The 21,705-nt window shown below is 38.1% G+C and overlaps 3 protein-coding genes and 1 long non-coding RNA gene across 17 annotated transcripts; 1 reads left to right on the forward strand and 3 right to left on the reverse strand.

Annotated features, from left to right (window-relative positions):
• Positions 1-4,644: 4,644 nt before the first annotated feature.
• On the reverse strand, positions 4,645-6,085 carry LOC121750676 (protein BUNDLE SHEATH DEFECTIVE 2, chloroplastic-like). The gene is made up of 5 exons (XM_042145256.1): positions 5,926-6,085; positions 5,602-5,699; positions 5,318-5,393; positions 5,116-5,212; positions 4,645-4,882 (listed from the first exon to the last, which is right to left on the reverse strand). The coding sequence occupies exons 1-5, from the start codon at positions 5,981-5,983 to the stop codon at positions 4,804-4,806; spliced, it is 408 nt and encodes a 135-aa protein (XP_042001190.1). The 5' UTR covers positions 5,984-6,085; the 3' UTR covers positions 4,645-4,803.
• Positions 6,086-8,182: 2,097 nt separating this feature from the next.
• On the forward strand, positions 8,183-10,388 carry LOC121752163 (polygalacturonase ADPG1-like). 2 transcript variants are annotated; one of them, XM_042147077.1, is made up of 10 exons: positions 8,183-8,313; positions 8,400-8,534; positions 8,595-8,732; positions 8,818-8,994; positions 9,076-9,102; positions 9,189-9,396; positions 9,505-9,586; positions 9,680-9,788; positions 9,906-10,022; positions 10,115-10,388. In XM_042147077.1, exons 1-10 carry the CDS (start codon positions 8,311-8,313, stop codon positions 10,343-10,345), a joined length of 1,227 nt encoding a protein of 408 aa, XP_042003011.1. In that variant the 5' UTR covers positions 8,183-8,310; the 3' UTR covers positions 10,346-10,388. The 2 variants fall into 2 exon arrangements, with proteins under 2 accessions (XP_042003011.1, XP_042003012.1); XM_042147078.1 differs by having other exon boundaries at positions 8,607-8,732.
• Positions 10,389-12,358: 1,970 nt separating this feature from the next.
• LOC121752166 lies at positions 12,359-13,192 on the reverse strand. The gene is made up of 3 exons (XR_006040268.1): positions 12,884-13,192; positions 12,748-12,804; positions 12,359-12,444 (listed from the first exon to the last, which is right to left on the reverse strand). It is a non-coding gene; the product is annotated as an uncharacterized LOC121752166 (long non-coding RNA).
• A 2,920-nt stretch (positions 13,193-16,112) lies between these two features.
• Positions 16,113-21,097, reverse strand: LOC121752164 (beta-glucuronosyltransferase GlcAT14B-like). 13 transcript variants are annotated; one of them, XM_042147091.1, is made up of 6 exons: positions 20,365-21,097; positions 19,824-19,899; positions 19,621-19,736; positions 17,300-18,247; positions 16,895-16,952; positions 16,113-16,776 (listed from the first exon to the last, which is right to left on the reverse strand). In XM_042147091.1, exons 1-4 carry the CDS (start codon positions 20,903-20,905, stop codon positions 17,757-17,759), a joined length of 1,224 nt encoding a protein of 407 aa, XP_042003025.1. In that variant the 5' UTR covers positions 20,906-21,097; the 3' UTR covers positions 16,113-16,776; positions 16,895-16,952; positions 17,300-17,756. The 13 variants fall into 13 exon arrangements, with proteins under 13 accessions (XP_042003025.1, XP_042003024.1, XP_042003020.1 ...); XM_042147090.1 differs by having other exon boundaries at positions 16,113-16,790; XM_042147086.1 differs by having other exon boundaries at positions 16,113-16,793.
• Positions 21,098-21,705: the final 608 nt, after the last annotated feature.

Consider the following 21,705-nt stretch of genomic DNA (forward strand, 5'->3'; position numbering starts at 1 on the left):
ACGGCCAGACGGAGAGTCGGAATAAGGGACTAGAGCAGTACCTCCGCGCATTCACCGCGGATCGCCCCTCGACGTGGTCGAACTTCCTACCTTGGGCCGAATTGGCGCTGAATTGTTTTCATCATGAGGGTCTCGGGACGTCACCATTCCGTGCTCTGTATGGCCGAGAGCCGCCACCCTTGATTGCTGCTCCCCCGTCGGCCAAAACCCCTCCAAACGTGGCAGATTTGATTAAGGAACGGGGTGCGCTCTTGGTGGAGTTACGCCGGAACCTTCAGAGGGCACAACAACGGATGAGAGCGTCGGCTAATAAACATCGCCGCCACATTGAGTTCGAAGTGGGGGATTTCGTGTGGCTGAAACTGCAGCCGTATCGTCAGCACTCGGTGGCAAAACCGGTTTCGGCTAACTTGGCGAAGAGATTTTATGGACCTTTTGAGATTCTGCAGAAGATAGGTCCGGTGGCGTACAAGCTGCGTCTTCCCGAGGGGAGTCGGGTGCATAATGTTTTCCATGTTAGCTTGTTGCGCGCTTTCGTGGCGGGGGATGAAGTGGTTCCTCTGCCCGACAAGTTCAGCGGGGTCAGACCCATTGTTCATCCGGTGGCCATTTTGGAGTCTCAGATTATGTGGCATGAGGGAAAGGCGGTCGAGCACGTGTTGGTGCGTTGGTCGGATGGAACGGACTCACCCTCGTGGGAGCCGCTGACGGAAGTCCGCAAGCGATTTCCAGATCTCCCCCTTGAGGACAAGGGTGCTGCTAAGGAGGGGGGAGTTGTTACGAATGCATCCACACCAAACCCCATTGGACGTGAGTGTAGCAGGGGAAACGGCTGGCGAGCAGTTGACGGAAGCGCCAGCCGAGGACGAGGAGCGAGCACCATCCGAGAACGAGGAGAGAGCCGAGGACGAGGAGCGAGCACCAGCCGAGAACGAGGCCGAGAACGAGGAGAGAGCCGAGGACGAGGAGCGAGCACCAGCCGAGAACGAGGAGAGAGCAGAGAGAGACGCGGTGCCGAGCAGGAGCTTGAGGCCAAGAGATCGGTTGAAACCTCCCAACCGATTCCTTTGATTAGTTAGAGTCTTTTGGTCATTTAGTTATTTTTGTTATTTAATTATTTTTGGTAATTAGTTAGTCATTATGTAATTAACGTTTTTATTATTTTCCGTCGGGTTTTCTTTGTTGGTTCTTTCCCGATGTAGTTAGGATAGGTCGAACCAACCCTAGGGTCCATAGATTATAAATAGGGCTCTTCATTGTTCCGAAAATCTTATGAATGAAGAATATTATTTTGCCCAAGAAATTGCGTAATACTTTGAACCTTTGTATTCTGCCGACGAAGAGTGAATCTTCGCGCCAGATTTTGTTTCAGCCGCCGATCTTCTTGTGGAAGACGCCGGAACGAGTGTTACTTGGTGGAATTGGTCAGGATATTCACGTTAAGAGCAGGAGCCTCTTAACAGTCCTCCCCCAAAGTCCACATTCATCACCCCCTCCCAAACCTCACTCTTCACTTCCCTTTTGAACTCCACGGCCCAAAACCTCCGATGTCTGCTCCCCTCCAAGCCCAAGCCCAAGCCCATTCTCATCTTCACGCCTCTCACCGAATCCCACGTCCAAAACGCCGTCGTCTGCGCCAAGGCCACCTCCGCCTGAGGAGCGGCGGCCACGACTACGAAGGCCTCTCCTACACATCGGATTTCAAATCGGCGCCGCCGTTCATCCTCCTCGACCTCGGAAAGCTCCGCTCCGAGACGGCGTGGGCGTTGGCCCGCGCCACGATCGGCGAGCTCTATTACAGAATATCGGAGAAGAGCAAGACGCACGCCTTCCCCGCCGGCCTCTGCACCAGCCTCGGCGTCGGCGGCCACATCACCGGCGGCGTGTACGGCCCGATGATAAGGAAGTACTGCCTCGGCGCTGACAACGTGGTCGATGCGAGAATAGTCGACGCCAACGGAAACATCCTCGACAGGAAATCCATGGGAGAGAACGCGTGTTGGGCGATCTGAGGCGGCGGAGGAGGCAGCTTCGGCGTTATATTAGCATGGAAGGTTCGGCTCCTCAAAGTTCCGCCAACAGTAACGCCTTTCACCGCGGCGCGAACGCTAGAACAGGGCCATAAAGACGCTATACAAATGGCAGCAAATCGCCGATAAAATCGACGAGAATTTATTCATGAGAGTGCTGATCAGACCGGCGGCCACGGCGGAATCCGGGAAGAAGAGGACGATAGTGACGGCATACAACGGGGTGTATCTCGGCAGCGCGGATTCGCTTCTCCAAATCGTGACATCCGAGTTTCCGGAGCTGGAGATGGAGCGGAACGGGACGACCGTAACGGTTTTCACCGTGGCGCGAACGCTTAAACAAGGAGCCACAAAAACGCTATACAAATGGCAGCACATCGCCGACAAAATCGACGAGAATTTATTCATGAGAGTACTGGATTCCGATTTTCCGGAGCTCCGGATGGCGCGGAAGGAGACGGCGGAGATGAGCTGGATAGAGTCGGTGGTGTACATGGGGAGCTTTCCGGCAGGGACGGCGCAGGATATTCTTCTATAGGGGAAGCGCCTTTCGTGAATTATTTCAAGGAGAAGTCGGACTTCGTGAAGGAGGCGGTGGCGGAGGAGGGGCAGGAGAAGTCGGACTTCGTGAAGGAGGCGGTGGCGGAGGAGGGGCTGTGGAGGGTGATGCGGGAGGAGGAGGCGCCGTTGGTGATATGGACTCCGTTTGGGGGGATGATACAAACGGGAGGTCCAAGGCCAAGGCGGACGCGACCACGACTCCCCTTAGGCTGCCCAGAAGGCCCGTCACGAGATCCATGAGACAAAAGCTTCGGGATGGCGATTCAAACTTCATCCGGAGGGCAATGGAGGAGGCAAACTGAACGCCCGGTCGGGCGAATCCACCCCTCTAAAACGCCCGATCGAGCGTTTGTGCGCTGAGTGTCGTCCACGTTTCAGAGAGTTCGCACGGTAGGGCGAACTCATCATCCCAAAACGCCCGACCGGGCCGTTTGACAAAGCAACGGCGGAGTCCAAAGAGTTCACCCGGTCGGGTGATTCCGCCTTTCCAAAACACCCGACCGGACGTTTTCAACAACAGGCGACGAGTCCAGAGAGTTCGCCCGGCCGGGCGATTTCACATGTCCAAAATGCCCGACCGGGCGTTTTAATTATTTAAGCCGAATCTCTTGTTTTTTGAACCATTTTCTTGGGATTTCAACCCTAGCTATAAATACTATTTTGTAAGACTTTTGTTGGGAGACTTTGATAAATGATATTTTGAACTTCTTTGAGAGCATCTCCCTCGTGAGATTTTTATCCAAATTCCTACATGTAGGTTGCTTGGTTTATGTTTAATAGACTAGATCAAGTAAAGGTATGCATTTATGATGGTTTAGTCATGAATGTGGAGTCAATGGAGTGTTTGCTTTGAGCGAAAGTAGCATATGGTTGCTCACATCTTCTAGTGGGAGGTCATAGGTCCCCAAAGAGGATTCCTCCCTCTTTACACATTTCTTTCCTTTTCTTACATCTCCACCAAACTCCTTTTGAGCCTAGTTTTTGTGGCTAACTCAACCTATCCTTTTTTATCTTAACTACAAAAATTGGAGTCAAACACTAATTTGAGTGTTTCTTTGGCACATGGAAGGATTCCCTCACAAGAATCCTTATGAGGGGAGATGGGGCGGATTCCGGAGGGGGAGATTCCGTTCCCACACAGGAAGTGGGTGGTGTTCATGGCGGAGTACCTGACGTCGTGGCAGAGCGAAGAAGAGGAGGTGGGGAAGAGGTACGAGTGGATTAACAAGCTCTACGACTACATGGCACAGTACGCCTCTAAGAATCCGCGGGAGGCTTATGTTAACTTGAGAGACGACGAGATCGGGATGAACGGCGTTAACCGCACCTCCGTTGATGTCGTGAAATGGGGGAGTAAGTATTACAAGAGCAATTTTGAGAGATTGGTGCAGGTCAAGTCCCGAGTTGATCCCGATAATTTTTTCTGGCATGATCAGAGCATTCCTACCTCCCTATCCAAATAATTATGCAGCAATTTTCTTTTGAGTGAACTACTTGGCCCTTGATCTTTGATGTTTGAACAAATTTAGTCTCTTAAAACTTTCAAAATGTCGTGATATCCCTAAAATTAGAGGTAATCACATTTTTGGTATCTTTTCACCTTTTGACTAATTTTGAGACATGGACGACATTTTTCAACATTCACTCTAATACTAGTATGATTTTTTACCTACCCAATAGTGTAAATAAAGAAGAAATGACTGTAGTAGAAATCATGTTGAGCAAATAATATTCATTCCCCACGTGATGTATACCAAAAAAAATAAAAAGTGGTGATTGGATGTTTTGTTTTTTTTGTCAATAAAAAAATGACTTAATTTTGTTAGGATATTCTAAAATAGAATACGATTCAACTTAGTTGGGACAGAGGGAGCAGTAAATACAAAAATGCTAAGTTGGAACGTTTGGATAGTCTTGCAAAAATTAATAATTTGATGATCCATAGGAAGAACAAATACTGGACGCAAAACATTCTTATCCACATGATTATCAATATCAATCTACTGAGCGCCAATATTCTTATCCACGTGATTTTCAACAAACAAGAAAGGTGTATCATAAATAAATGCAATGGCATAAAATAGATGGTTGGATCAAAGGTTAAATTGATCTCTTGAACAAGTACAAGTAACATACTCTCAATGTACTACATATCACTGTTGGCTGTGTTATCGACGATACGCTAAAATCAAGAAGATCGAAGATGCATACGCTAATCCTCTAACGCGCTCAAGAAACCACCAAGAAATCCAGCACCGTTGCAGTTACCGCACAGGACCTCCCTCTTCCCCCTGTCCAAGACTTGAGATCAGTATCCCCAACATATATATTGCATCTGAAATTCATTGATTGTATCATTCTCATTTTTTAGATTGCCCTGATTGTTTTACGACATTGCTTTCATACTTCAGTTATGAACCAGTTCAGATAATACAAAGGTGCAACTACAGTATCAGAATTTCACTCAACTGCAGAAATTTGAAAGCAAAGAAATGTGTTTTGGCAGAGAGATTAAGTGATATACCTGCAAAGCCAGCAAGAGTGGCCAGCTTTGTACTGTCCATTGAAGTGATCCACTGAATTGATTCCAGTGCCCTTGCATTGCCCGCATTGTTTAGCACCTAAAAATATTGTGAGACAGAGAAGAAATATTATACTACTTCCCTATGAATGCATGAAGCAAAATTAGGCCTAGAATAAAGTGTATGAAACCATGTTTCACTTACCATTGCCCTCACAATCCTGACAGAGTATGCTAGCTACTTTGGCCGGGACCGTCTTCTTGTCGTCATCGTCATCGGGCTGCATATAAATAGACCAAAGAGCAAGTTAACATTCCTAGAATCAAATGAACTCAATCAAACTAAAATTAGGTATTGTGGTAGCAATTATTGGAATAAAAAATTGACATAAGACTACAAAAACATTATGTAGCATAAACAATGCATCCACAGACAAATCAGTATCTCAGTTACAGTAAGGTACAAATCAACACGGCATTTACACTCACGGTAGCTTTTAAAGGTTGGAAAGAAGCATTGTTGGAGGTGTTGGTGGCATCCGAAATCCAATTCACTCTCCCACTAGTAAATCTGTCACTAATAAGTCCTGCAATTCCAAAACAAATCAAATCCATAAGTTCATAAACGAAACAATTGCACTTTTTTTAATCTAGCTTTGCGCTTTTATGTAGTGATAAAGATAAAGCCTCGTCCCAATAAATTCATCAATTTTGATTTTGTGAATGTGATTTTGGGGTAAGTTTAGTTACTCGCAAACTGATTCCGATAGAAAAGAAGCAAAATGATGAGAGAGAGAGAGAGAGAGAGGGTACCAGTTTTAGGAGCGGTGTTGAAGGACAATCGAGTGGATGAACAAAGAGAGAGTGCCATTTGTTAAGAATGTGGATGATTTGTGTTCTGCTCCCTCCACACTCCACTGCGTACTCACTGGTATCACTTATCATATAGCGTAGCTGCAGAAAGAGATGAGGTGCAGATTGCATTTCCTCATTTACTAAAGTACCCCTCTGCTCCGATATTTTCATATTGATATTTGTATTAACCATTTTCAGCCAAAATATCTCATCTTTCAACAAATGTCCAAATAAAATTTCTCTATCATTTTCTAATTAATTAAAGCCAGAAACTAAAAAAGTAATTAAGTAAAGAGATAGTAATAGTTTAATAAAATTATACAATTTGATTAAATTCTAGTGAATTTCATAAGCTTAAGAATATTATTTCCTCAATTCTATAAAAATGGACTCTTTGCACTTTAATCTGTTCCATAAAAATATTCTATTTTTATTTTTGGTAAGTTCTTTTTCTTTAATGAGGTGGACCTCATTCTCCGTTAACATACTCTAATAATTTTTTCTTTCTAATTTTGGTTCGTACCAATTATGCATTAAAACTCTATCATCTCAAATATATTTAGTTTTTATGGAATTGAGGGGTATTAAAGTACAACATCTCAATTTTTTTAATTATCTCATTAATGCAAATTTACATAAAATCGACGGTGATATGGCAATTGAATTTGCCCCAACAAACTCAGTGTCTAGTAGACTAGTCCTAACCGCCACCTTCTGAGAAATTAGGAATATTTAACGAAGTTGCATTATAACAGTAATATTTTCATTATTTTCACATAATAGTATAAAAGTTACTAAATTAATTACAAGTGAATGTAGAAATTATACTACATATAGAACCTTAGGAAAGTGAGTATTAACACTAACTTTTATGTGTCCGCTTCAACCTATATTATTTGTATCCTTTCAGTGATATCTGAGTAGTGAAAAGGCTTCTTTGTTAAGTGTGTGTTCGGTTTAATAGACAAAATGATACCAAGATACAATATAAGATAAGTTGGGATGGGCTTTGTATAGAACTAGATTAGTATTGAATTCCATTTCGGTGTTTGGTTAGTAAAATTATATCTTGTATCATCTTATTAAGATGTTTGGTACATAAGACTAAAAATAAGATTATTTACAAATAAATTTGTTTCAATTAATTAATTTAATAAATATAAAATTATTAACTGACTGAAAAATTCAATTTATTAGCAACACAAAGTTTTTAATAATCGTGCATCAAAATTCAATTAATTTGTCCATCAAATGTTAACTAGTTAAATGAATAATCAATTGGTTGTTTAGTTCATTTATTAAATAATTGCAAGTGAAAAAAAAATTATAATGCAACAATAGACACTTCATCGTCCCTTTTATTTTTTTTATTTTTTTACTTTACGTGGATTCCAAAAAAATGACAAGTGTTATATTGACCGTAAATTTATGAAGTATAAATTAATAAATAAAAATGAGTGTCTTCTTCTCCAACCCACCCAACCCAACCCAGATCATCTCTCTCCTTCGAACAAGAGCATTGGTTGAGAGAGGAGAGAGAGGCGGATAATTTAGTCGTAGGGGGTGGGCTCAGATGGATAGTCACGAGATTAGGGAGAAAAGGAATCGGTCGAGATGGGCCGAGACGGGCCTTGATCAATAGTTGCGGGCCAAGATTAGGTGGAAAGTGGTAACCGAACATCTGATTATTGGAGAAGATAGGATTAAATTATGTTTGTCTGGGAAACCGAACGAGGCCTATGCATATATGTTTAATACTCACACTCTATCGCTCCCCGTTTCCAAGAAAACAAAATTAATTAAAATTTACTTGTTCGATAGAAGGAAAAATAAAAAGTTAACATGAAATAACACTTACTAACCAGTGTTACAATGAGACATATAAATGAAACACGTATATGTATAATGAAGCAGAACACTATATATTTGGAAGAGGGAGTAGGAATACAATTTTTAGCAGGTTCCCAAAAAAAAGAAAATAAATAATAGTGACTAGTGAAAGAGCTTTTGTCCCTGTAATTACTAGAAGAACTGAAATCTTGAAACTTGTGACTTGTCCTATAGTTTTCACCAGCCAAAAAGGGTTCACATTTTTCTGATTCATACAACGGTTATATCTCAATCTCCTCCTCCCTCTAATTCTTGTCTACTACTTGTTCTATTTATATACTAATACACCCAATAAAATATTTGGCATAAGAAAATTAATTTAGAATCACACAATCTGATTCTTAAATCATTGCATATTGCAGTATTATATGTGTGTGTGTGTGAGTGAGGGAGATAGAGAGAAGTGCAGCAGCAAGCCAGCAATCAACATTTTGTGTTAATTTGGCATAATCCATGGTGATAATTTATACTCCATGTTACAACTATAAAATCAAAATGTTTAGACCATATCTATGTATAATTAAGTTGTACACCTTGTGTAGGATGTTGTGATTGGAGTGTTGTTATTGGTGTTCGCTTCGTCTCCTTCACCAATCCTTACCTGCGGCGTTGATGAACCTTATTTCGATGTCATCAACTATGGAGCCACCGGTGATGGTTGTACAGATGATTCACAGGTAATTTGTAAAACTAATCTTTCATTTTAATTATATTATGTCTAATATTTACAAATGTAGGCATTTGTAGAGGCATGGGATGCAGCTTGTAGTTCTTCACTTCAATCTGCAACACTATATGTTCCGCCGGAGACCATATTTCTAGTTCACCCCCTCATCTTTCACGGCCCTTGCAATACACCCATCATCAATTTCTTGGTACCTTATATTCATCTTCATGTTATTCTAGTAAAATACAAATTCTTGTTTTTGTAATGGTAAGATTAATATTGTGGATAGGAAGATTTTAGGGACAATGATAGCACCAGAATCACCTAGCTTGTGGGATGAGAGAGATGCAAGTCAATGGTTGGCATTTACGAATATCGATGGCCTTAACATCGATGGCTATGGCTATGGCGTCGTTGATGGGAAAGGCGAGTCTTGGTGGGATCAGTCTTGTAAATACCATCCTCTTTTGGTAAATTTCTTCTAAATTATTTGATCTAATTTTATCTGAGTGCATCACAAGTTTGTAATGTGTTTTTCCTCATATTTTCAGGAAAATTGCACGAGTTTAGCTCCAACGGTAGGTTATGCTTTCACAACGGGTAATTGCATATGTTGTTTTTCTAGGTCCGCCACTGAATAACAAATACATGTACTCGTAACCAGGCGTGGAAGATTTTGGGGTGCAACGATAGCAGCATTAGGAATGTGAAGTTTATTAATAGTGCCCAAACACATATGCTGGTGAAAGGGTGCAACGATTTCATCATTGAAAATGTGATTATCGAGTCCCCTGAAAATAGCCCCAACACAGATGGTATTCACATTCAATCATCTCATCATCTTCTCATCATAAATTCTACAATCGCCTGCGGTAATTTATACTACTAATCACCACTTTTATTTAATCTATTTGCCAAATAAAATGTAGTACTGCTATATTCATTGATTTTGTAGATTCTTGTATTGTCAATGCCCACAGGCGATGATTGTATCTCAATTGGTGACTACATTTCTGATATGAAGATAAGCAATATTCAATGTGGTCCTGGTCATGGAATCAGGTCTGTTCAAATTTCATTACATTAGTACACCATTACTACTATTATAGTGATAATACTATTAGAAGTGAAATTAATTTCTTAGCAATTTGTTAGCATTGGAAGTTTAGGAAGAGGAGGAAACTATGTACAAGTGGAAAACATTCAAATAAGCAAAGCCATCTTCAACGGAACGACAAATGGAGCTCGGATCAAAACATGGCAGGTAAGCAGCTTCGAAATTTCACTGCATTATTAACTCAAATCAACTGGCAAACATATGATTCTAATATGCCAATTTGCCTAAAACTAAACTTATTTCACTAACTTGATGGTGAAAAAGGTTGGAAGAGGATATGTACGGCGCGTCACATTTGAAAAACTAGTACTCCACAACGTCAATAATCCCATCATCATCGACCAGAATTACTGCAACATCAGGGGTGCATGCCAAGAGCAAGTAAGCTTATACAAAGAAAATGAGAAATGGTTAAATCATTCATACCTCAAAGATATTTTTGGTCATAAATGCATATGATCTCCTATTTCAAGGAATCCGGAGTTGAAATAAGCAACATAGTGTATCGAGAAATACAAGGGACATCAGCTTCGAGGATCGCCATCAATCTTAACTGTAGTAATTGGGTACCATGTTATGGAATATGGATGGAATCAATAGAGTTAACAGCAGCTATAGTTGGAATGCAAGTTACCGCGAATTGCAGCAACGCTTCTGGTCGAGAGCAAGACACACTTCCTGGCCCATGTCTTCGCCAATTCTAACCTAGTCTACTATTCAAAATCTTCGACCTTAATAATTTGTATTCCAAATACTACTAGATTTGTACTTACATGATAACTAAATTTTAGTGTTTTTTATCATAGAGAACTTGAATTGAATTCTTTGGTAATATATATATATATACTCTATATAGAGTTGTGATCAATGTCGAACCAATTTTAAAGACCGAACTAGAGACCAAATCTGGGCCATTAGATCTAGTTTTTTTGATGAGATGTGCTGCTGTGTAAATTTTTCGGTCTTCATTACAAGCCCATTTTACTTCATTGTATAGGTTTATTACTTCATTCTGTACGTAATACCTTGAAACTACAACATATTTTTACTTTCTTTCAGTAGGTTTTGAAATGATTCAACATATGTTTCATTTGAATTCATTGACCTGAGTTTTTACTTTATTTACATTTAAAAATGCAATTTATTCAATTGCGTTTATTACTTCATTCTGAAACGTTATTACTTCATTGGATAAGGTTTTTACTTCATTCTAGTAGGACTTCAAACGCTTCTACACATACTTCATTCCAATAATTTATTACATCATTCCATGTGTTTATTACACCATATCAGCGTTGTGGCGGTGGTGATAGATATTGTAGAGAGAATGAACGGCATGCGACGGCGAAACCGCATTTACGTACTGGAATGAAATAATAATCCTACTGGAATGAAGTAAAAACCTACTGGAATGAAGTTAAATCTTCGTAACATGTTAGTATGACTTATTAACCTTTGGATGAATTAAAATAGGCTCGTGATGAAGGCGAAAATAATTGATAAATTTGTGTCTCTCATCCATAAAAAACTAGATCTAAAAACCCTAATTTTGTATGGTTCGGTGGTTCGGTCTTTAAGAGTGGATTTGTGAATAATGAGACTATATATATACATATATATATATATATATATATATATATATATATATATAGGTATTTGATCAAAACAAAAATGGTCTTAAACCAAGAATTGCAGACGGGTTTTTGTCCATTGGATTAGACAATCTAATCTTTAGATTACATTAATTAACGGCTAGATTTATTAGGAAGATATTATTATTTTAATTACTTATAATCTAAAAAGGTTAATTAAGTAAATTGCATATTGTCGTTAGTTATAGTATTTCCTATGATTGTGCTCCTTCATCTCTCCACTAACTGTTCTTTAGCGTAGGTTATCAGCCCATAATTTCTTCTCATTTAATCTTTCGTCAAATTTTCATACCCTATTCCATTTACTGTAGTTCTGCTAAGTCTTAACATTTGAAGATATGCAAAAATTCTCTGTCGATGTAGTTATTGTGGTGTAGTATACGATGCTATGACCCAAATATTCATTTATTATGACACAAATTAAACATACGATGCTATGACCCAAATATTCATTTATTATGACCCAATGTATGAATTCTCATATACTATTATTTTTTTTTGCCTGATTATGCTTATTATGACTCGTACATGCATATATTATGACATGAACTGCTAATTTACATAATCAATTTTTTCTCACAAGTTAGCTTGGTTATTGTACAAAATTCCCACAACAAATTAATGATTTTATTTTTATCTTTTTTGTTCAAAATGGCTCTAACATGTACGAAGTATGACATAGAGTCATCTTATACTTTGTTTTTACTTTTCAGAAGAGATCAAACAACCATCATATTTTACATTGGTCATAGAGTCAGAAAAATAATTCATATTAAGGTCTAATTTGAAGAAACAATAAAATCAAAAGCCATTTTAAAGTATCACCCATTGATGAAATAAAATATTTGAAAACCCATATGTTAAATACACACATAATTATATCAATGAAACATACTTTAAATCCAAAATTCATGACATGGCCACTACAGAAGCTCTGTAGCTTGCTATCATCTTTTCAACGTCGATCGTCATTTTCTTGTTGTCTGTTGCATAATGTTTGGATGTCGATGTTTTATTGGAAAGGGAGCTGTGATTATTTTCGGCCAACTTCAACGCAATACTTTTTAGCTCTTAAATACTTAAGCGCACCCTTATATCTAGTCGATAGTCCACAATTCCAATGGCCTTCTCTCACCCATGTTGACTTCCATCTGAGAAAATAAACATTGCAGTCACTTATGACATAAAAGTGATACAAACATGACCTAATTCATATATTTCACTTATGACATAGAAGTGATACAAACATGACCTAATTCATATATTACTACTACATAACCCATAAAACTATTCCAATGCTAATCAATGACCATACATTTTAAACATGACACAAAGCTGTTACATATATGACCTAATACACTCATATTCTGATATGACATATATAATTGTTTAGTATGACCCAAAAGCATATCTATTTTTTTAATAATTGTTTTTGCATGATTCAATTGTATTACCTCTCGGAGCCTTTGGGATCTTTTGTAGCTTTGTCTTCGCGGATGTTCTCTCATACACTACGTGAACAACAGATTTAAATTACAAATCGGCCTGATTTTGTCAACTTTAAGTCATGGGTTACAACATCGTACTAACCTTTTCCGTCACGAGGTGCGGATCCAGAGGCTCTAGTGTTGACCATGGTTGTAGTAGCTTTTTTGTTATCCTTCTTCGTCAAGTTTTGAATTCTGCCAAGGTTTTGTGGTAGAGGAATCAGTTTTTATGGAAAACTCGATTTTTGGTGCAGACGAGGTTGAGATAGTGGAGGAGACGACTAATGTTTACAGATTTGTATGGTTTGGGCGATTGGGTAGAGATTTTGGTGATGGGGTTGAGATTTGGGTGTTTTGTCGTGTAGATTCTAGGGTTTGTTGGGATGGGGTTGAGATTTTGGTGAGAGAGATGCATTGAATGGCGAGGGAACCGAAAAATCTACTTAGAAAACGTGTGGAGTAATGATCCCAATTAATCTGGTCTTAATTAACAGAAGGACGGTTGTTTATATTTTCTATACCTAAATTACCCTTTCATGACATAGATCAATCCTATTATGACCCACAGAAATTGTTGACAAATCCATATCGTGGCCATTCATTTCCATATCTTACGGTCCATAATTGGTCTGTATTTCTATACTTAAGGGCTTCTTTTGATAGATTAAAACCCTATATATATATATATATATATATATATTTTCGGAGCAGGTTATGTTACAAATTAAGTTTGTTTACTAGACCTATGTGCTTAGAAATAGGCTATAAGCATGGGCGTATCTACATACAAGAAAAGAGGGGCAATTGCCCCACATCACATTTTCATATTCATATATATATATTGTATATTTTATAATTTAATTTTTTCAATTTCTTCTTAAATGTCCCTCCTCAAATTCTTAAAATTCTCTCATATATAAACTTGCCCCTCTCCCTACAGATTCCTGGCTCCGCCCGTAGCTATAAGTATGTGTTATTTTTCTTAACACATTTCAACCAATCCCTCTAACCTTTCTCTTGGTAGATTTGTGGCCCATGGGGCGACTTTCTCTTGGCATTTGTGTGTCAAAACTCTCGTTCATAGGGAGTTTAAGTCGAAGGCATCGCCCCCTCTACTGGTATAGTTTTTGTGACGTGAATATATATTTGTTCATATATGTACATCTCTTATCATGAGTGTAAAATTCAAATGAAATGAATTTTTTTTCCCCGAATTGAGAACTTACCATTGGATGTATAAATAATTCAATCTGAACTGATTTGATTTTTAGTTGAAGTGGATTGAGTTATGTCAAATTTATTCATTTAGACTCGTGCATAAAAGAGTTCGCACGATTTCGCTCGATTATGCACTATGTTAATGAAGTCATGATATTGAGCGTACATTTTTTTTTCTATTATCTTTCATAAACGTAATGAGATAGAATAATATTTCTATATGAATTGAATTAATGTGAACATAATTAACATATGTATGTATTAGGAATCGTGCGAGTTTTTTTTTTTTTGGAAGTGAATATCGACTTGCAAAAATACTGTTCGAACTTGTTAATTTATATATATACATTCAATAATGGTAGGTTTTGTGAACGAATCTTATGATCCCTGTCACTCTTGTTCATCCATCCTATCACAATATAAGAGGAAGATAACATTCTTTTCAAAGAATCCTTTCTTTATCACGATATTCTCGAGTATCAAGAAGGGCCTTATTGACCTCAACCCTATCCATACCGTTATCGGGTGGTTGTGAACGAAGCTTGAGATGATCTTCGCCTTTTCCAATGTTTCGTGGATGAGATTCACTTCCCTAGTTTCTCCAATATAGTTCGATGCAGTGTAAAGCACTCGCTGTCTAAAAGACTGGCCAGTATCTCCTTCATTAAGGCCGAACTCGAGTATATATGTGAGTTTTTGGACAACGTTCTCGAGTTCAACCTCCACCAAAACCTTCACAAAGAAGGTCTGCATATCCTCCATATTTCCAACACAAATGAGGAGAATATCGCACCATTAAAGAGTGCAATTGGAGCGAAATTGTGTGAATTTTTTTTCGTGCACAAGTCTAAATTTGTTACTCATAAACTCGACTTAACCCAATCCCGTTCAACTCAAAACCAAATCAACTTAGTTTGAATGATTTATATAATTTAGTGTATAAATTCTCAATAATTGAGAATTGGGGCATTTTTCTTTTGTGGGTTGAGTTGAATTGAGAATTTATCCAATATATAATGAAGCATGAAAAGGAATAGACATACAAACTGTGCAGAGACAAGATACAGCCAACCATAACAGAATCTATATTCACATTAGTTCAATTCATATACACAAATAATAAGACAATATCACATCATTAAATAGTGCATGATTGAGCGCAATTGGAGCAAAAAATGTGCAATTGTTTTCGTGCATGAGTCTAAATGGATAAATTCTCAATTCAACTCAATTCGAAACGAAAAAAAAAATCCACTCTCCATTTTTTCATTTAAATTCAACACTCAGATATAAAATACTCCATGTACATAGATGGACAACATTTGCTGATAGGCACAAAAAAACACTAATAGGTATAGGTGTGAATAAACTGACAACATGAATGTTATGTGAAACTTCTTCCTGAAGGTTCTGGTAGAGGTTGCAAGACGCTACTCATCAATCGTGCTGATCATCGCTACACTGAGCTTATGTTGGAGAAATTGGGTATGTGGACCAAGCACGGAGTTCATATGAACTCTAGGCCTAAATCCAACCCTGAATTTTCATGTACTTATCAGGTCGACTCGACGAAAACAAGAATGCGATAAAGCTTGACACTAGCTCATTAATTTCTAATATTGTGTGTGTTCATGTCGTGTTTTCGGGTCACATCGAAAATTGTCAGCTATAACATACTTTCTAAATCCTTATTGATTGACAAAATTAGCTTACAATAGTGATGGTAAAGATTAATAAAATGAAATTAATATATTGGCCATGAAAATAATAAAGGTAAAGATTATTGAAGAGTATTTAATACATTGGCCATGAAATAAATTAAATATGAACAAAAAGTAACAAATATATTGGCCATGAAAATAATAAAGGTAAAGATGAAATAAAAAGTAATTAATATATTGGTAATGAAAATAATAAGGGTAATGAAAATAAGGGTATGGTATGTGATCTACACTTGTACATAATCTAATCCACAAAAGTACTTCACGTCTTATCTGTGTTTATAAATAGATATAACTAGGACGTTAAACACTTCACATTTTGTCTGTATATAAAGAAGACTTAAGTAGGACATTAAACAACATCTCCTTGTTGTAACACTAGGGCATTCTTTGTTGAATTATCCATGGTGAGAATTCAAAGATAATGCATATACGCATAGAGTTGTGATATACACGGAACTAATTCCTATATATACACACATAAGGTAATTAATTATTGAATGAAAGCAAAATTAATAATGTTGTAATATTCTGTGTAGGATGCTATGAAGTTTGTGGTGCTATTATTTGTTTTGGTTTCTTCTTCCTCACCATACCTTGCATCGGCATTTGATGAAACGACATATTTCAATGTCACCGACTATGGAGCCATAGGCGATGGCCGTACAGAGAGTTCCATAGTAATTAATTCATTCTTTTAACTTTTACTGCCTCCACCGCTGATGTACCGGTACATTAGTATGATATTGTACACTTTACGCATGGCTCCATGGTTTTGTTTTTGACATCACTGTAACTAATTGCATCTTCAATGACACCACAAACGGAGCTCGAATAAAAACATGGCAGGTTGGTCCGAAATAACCTCCGAATTTTCCATCATTTTACAAAAAATCAACTCTAAATACTTCCGTACTAACCTGTGCTTGGTTATGCTGCTAAGGTGGGAAGAGGATATCTTAAGAGCGTCGCATTTGAAAGACTTACATTCAACAACGTGAAGAACCCGATAATCATAGACCAAAACTACTGCGATGTCAGTGGCGCATGCCCAGAGCTGGTAAGAAATTTCTACTACATATTCAAAATTATCGACTTAACTGAATGATGATTGATTGCATCTCATTGATCATTTTGTAAAGAAAACTGGAGTTCAAATAAGCAATGTGTCTTACCGGCACGCAGTGGGGACATCAGCAACGCATATCGCCATTAATCTAAACTGTAGCAAGTCTGTACCTTGTCATGGAATATTGATGGAATCAGTAGAGTTAACATCAGCCATAACTGGAAAACAAGTCACTGCGAATTGTAGTAATGCACATGGTAGAGAGCATGATATCGTTCTTGGCCCGTGTCTTCTACATGAATTACATCAAGACACTATGATATAAGACGATACAGCATTCATGCAAGAAATGTTTAGCAAAACTGTATTGAAGAAATTTTTATAATAATAGTAGCATTAAACAGCTTCTTTGCTTTTTTTTTCTTTTGTTCTACGAATGTTTAGAGTCTTCAGAAATCCTCTATGAAAAAAAGAGACAGGATGATGGAGGTAGGATAAACCCGAAACTTACTTTTCTGGCTGCCATAGATTTCTCCATTTCTCTGAACTTGCAGACTCCCGACAAACGCCAGATGTTGGAGTTGGGAGCTTTGGCGTAGATTAGACAACTGGTGACAAAAAGCATGAATAGAAAGAACTATGGCATACAACAGGGATCTAAGAATATGAAATCATGCTTCTTGAACCAAAACTCAATATGTATGCATATGCATCAAAATCCAGCTTTAGACTGCCTTTATCAGAGACCAATTCGGTCAGATATAAGTCGTAAAGTAACTCTAGTTTTGACCTACAAGTTCTGAAACCTACATGGTACTTCAAGTAAAGAGTACCGAGTCGCATATTAGAAAAAGTCACACTATTCATAGGTGAGAATGAGCAGCAGCTCATTAGATTTTCCTCCTAATACTGTGTAAACCGACTCCCTTCCCATAATACTACTTCATTACGGAATCCATTGCCAAAAGCTAGATGCAGTGTTTTGCATGGAAATCCTTATCCAATATCAAGCCATCGATCAGAGTTTTGAGTCTTTCAGCACCAGGACCAGGTCTAAGCTCGGTAACATTTGCATTTGACTCCTCTCCACTGTACCAACTGCCTGGTACAAAGCCATCAGTGCTACGGCCTAAGAGGTCAGAATCAATCTTATCCAAAATAGCTTCATCCCTTTGGAATTTCCTGGCAAAGGGAGCATTGCTGTCAACCATTCTCTGATAGTCATCTACTGTCAAGAAATGCGGGTGCTGCTTAGGAGGGTTGTCCCATGATATGAAATGGAGGTCATGGTTCACAGTAGTGTTACGGAACTCTTCAGCATTGCAAATGACTGTGTGAAAGTACCCTTCTGGTGATGAAAGAAAGTTTGCATAGTACATAAGTACGACTCTGGGCAGGTTGTCCCACCCCAATAAACAGAACTCCATGAAGGAACGAGAAAGCATCATCCAAGCTGAACCTGAATGAAGTATGCAGCCGGATTACTACAAGGAAGCCCATAAAAAAATATTTTAAAGCTAAAATCAGTAAAAATAGTGATCATAATAATGGATCAGAGAGACAAGGTGATGGGGGTTTTAGGCAATTATCATGCTACTTTCATAGAGATTTTTGTTATATTTTCAGAGATGCCCATAAATCTTAAAAAACTTAATACTAGTTCCTATTCTCTTTCAGAAAGTAGATTTATCTTTTCAACATAAAACCTACTTGAAGTGTATTCTTTTATGATAGTTGCTGCTTAGCTAAAAGAAAACCAACATGAAACTGCATTGTCATTAAAAAAATGCTTTAATTGTTAAAGGATCAAGTGAAATTTGGTGTTTGGCCTTTGTAATTGTCTCCCAAAGAGCATATATGTGGCAACTCAAACCCAAAAAAATTCATGCATGGATCATTTTCTAGAAAAATTAGACCATGCAAACAAGAAACTGTTCAATATCACCACTGTGTGGTTGCACAAAATAAATAAGGTGGAGCTACGATTGCTATTAAGTGGTATTGCAAGCAAACTAATGTAGTCCAAGAGTTTGAAAAGTATACTATCTGGAATGTATTGGAGGTCATCTTTGACCAATCAAAAGTGTTGGATGCTAACTCTCACCAATGAACAAGTTTTGCTTGTCCAATATCCCTGCTTAAGCAGAGTTGGGGATTATGCTAAGATGATGAGTTTAAATCGAAGATAATGATTAATGGGTCTAATGACATCAACCTTCATGGGGGAGAGAGCGAGAGAGATTGAGCATAGAGCCCGGATATGCACAAGTGCACAACCAAGTATCGAAAAACTCTGAGATCACTGTGGAGAAGGTTCCAAAATATGTACTGACTAAAAAAAGAATAGGAGCTCCAAAAGTTCTCACAGCTCATTTATTAGACAATTATCAACCACCATGACTAAGCTATTATTGTAAAACAAACGAAGATAAAGACCACAGAGGCACAGACAAGGTTTGTGTGAAGGAATAAAAGAAAAGTCTTTGTGGTGGTATGGAATTCATCAATATGGATGATATGGGATTATGACAAAATCCCGTAGAAAAATGTAGACACTGAATTTCAATTATTCGATAAGTTTTGTTCGTTTGGATGGACAACGTGAACTTTAAGCAGCCAATATATGCGAAGAAATATTTAATAGTATAAAAAAGCAAAAGATCCAGTTTATCAAAGTCAGAACTGCACAACATCAGTTTTTGCAATAAGCTTTTTTTAGAATCAGAACAATGAACAGAACTTATCAAGAAATGACAGAGCAAGTATCAAAGCATGATGAAGAAACAAAGAATCAAAGATAGACACTTCCAGCAGAATATGCATCGTTCTAACCTGTGAAAAGCTTGAATGCAGTAGGAACTTTGCGCTTCTCAGTGATCCAGTAAAGGTCAGACTTTTGTACGCTATAAAGCCCAGGATCAATTATAACAGGCTTGGCTCTCTGGTATCTACAAAACCAATAACATCAAGAATCAAACTACATCAAATTTTGTATGGATAAATACACAAGTAATTAATCTACAATATAATCTTACTCCTTCCAACCAATGTCACTAGTATGCTCAATAAAGTTTAGGTCCCTCGGCACAGCTGATAAAGTATGGAGCATGTCTGTTCAACAAAGTAAGACATCACAACCATTAGCACTAAGCATTTGTATCAACCAATATGGCTAAGCCACTAAATGAAGTCGGTCCAATATGATCCAAGAAAAAAAATCAATCACAAAAACACTAAAAAAAATTTAAACCATTTAAGCTCATAGCACTAGGCATCTAGCTACAAACAACAAAACCATAAATCCAGAGCATACCATTAATTGCTAAAAAGTCACAAACTTTGACCTTATTTTGGTTTTCAAGTTTCAACACGTTTTATAAATTTTGCAATAGTAGGACAACTTCTCTATTTGCATTATTGCATCAGTATATAAAACTGTGGCAGAAACCAGGAACAAGTGAAAGTTGGTGATCTTTTAGCAATTAAATCCATGAATAAAGGATGTAAAACTTGACTAGGGGAAAATTTATACAATGTGAACTAAACATAGCATCAAAGCATCAAGGAAAAACTAACCATCTTGTGTAACCAAAGGGTAATCAGATGCACTCAAATTGATGAACCAGTCCCAATCTCCACATTCCTTCAACAAGATTGCTGCAGCATGGAGGGTATTACTAACCATAGTAGGGCCTCTATAGGTGACCAGATTAGACTTGACCACAACCCTCACATTCCCAACTTTCTCAAACAAAGTTTCATTCTTGACGAATTCCACCAGTTCAATCCTCTCCTCAGCCTTGGCTTCAAGGTCCAAGTGCACAACATACTGGTTCAATGGATGATACAGAGCTCTCAAAGTCCTCTTCAAAGTCCCACAATCCCCACGCGAGCCAGAGATCAAATAGGCCAACCTAGGGATTCTTGAACTGGGATTTGGAGGCTCTAATTGCAGCTTGGATTCAACAAAGACGGGAACTTGAGGCTTGATTCGGGGCGTATGGCGAAATGGGACTGCGGTGAAGAGGGTTAGAATGATGAGGAGAGAGGAGGTGAGGAGAGAGAATGACATGGGCAGCAGCCATTTTCTCTGGTGCATAGGCTTGCTGATTTCCATGTAGAGATCCAATGTTTCTGGCAAATGAATTTGTTCATTGGGAGCTCAGATTCCCAGAGCGATGGTAGTATTAGTTTTGGGTGATTCGAGACGATTTTGTCGGTGTTGGGAGTGGTGTGGATGGGAATGTAAAAAGGTACTTTTGTTAATGAAGCGCCATCTATTAAAGATTCTTGGGATGCTCTGTTTTTTGTCGGTGAATTCCCACTAAGTAATTATATCGAACAGGTGGTGGGGAAGCTGATTGATGACAAGCAATACCATTTCCGGTTCAGTTCCGATTCAAACCTATGAACCGCCCGATTTTAATGGCCAAATTTTAAAAATTGAAATTCATATTTTCTACCACACTACAAGCCTTCTATTTTCATTTTCGTTGATCCCTAAAAATTTGACACATTTCACTTTTACCAATTCTTATAGTGGAACTCACGTTCCACTAACTTATTCTCACTCAAATTTTATTATAAAACTAATATATAAAAGTATGATACACATTTCACTAACTTTTTCAACTCACTTTCTATTATATTTCTCAAAATCTGTGCCGGGTCAAATGGTGACAAATTATAATGGACGGAGGAAGTAACAAAATACTACCATATTCGTTCCATAGTAATTGCATTCATATTAATAAAGTCATATCTTTTTTTTAGTAAAAAGTTTTACTTTATTCTTTCTACTTTTTCCTCTCTCGTACTTTATTACGAAGGAGGGAGTAGTATCTTTTTTATTTACTATTGTAATAAATTACACGTTTTTTTCTTAATTTTCTTGACAGAATAAATGTTTCTACTACT

Source organism: Salvia splendens, chromosome 10, assembly GCF_004379255.2.
Source record: "Salvia splendens isolate huo1 chromosome 10, SspV2, whole genome shotgun sequence".
NCBI lineage: Eukaryota > Viridiplantae > Streptophyta > Magnoliopsida > Lamiales > Lamiaceae > Salvia > Salvia splendens.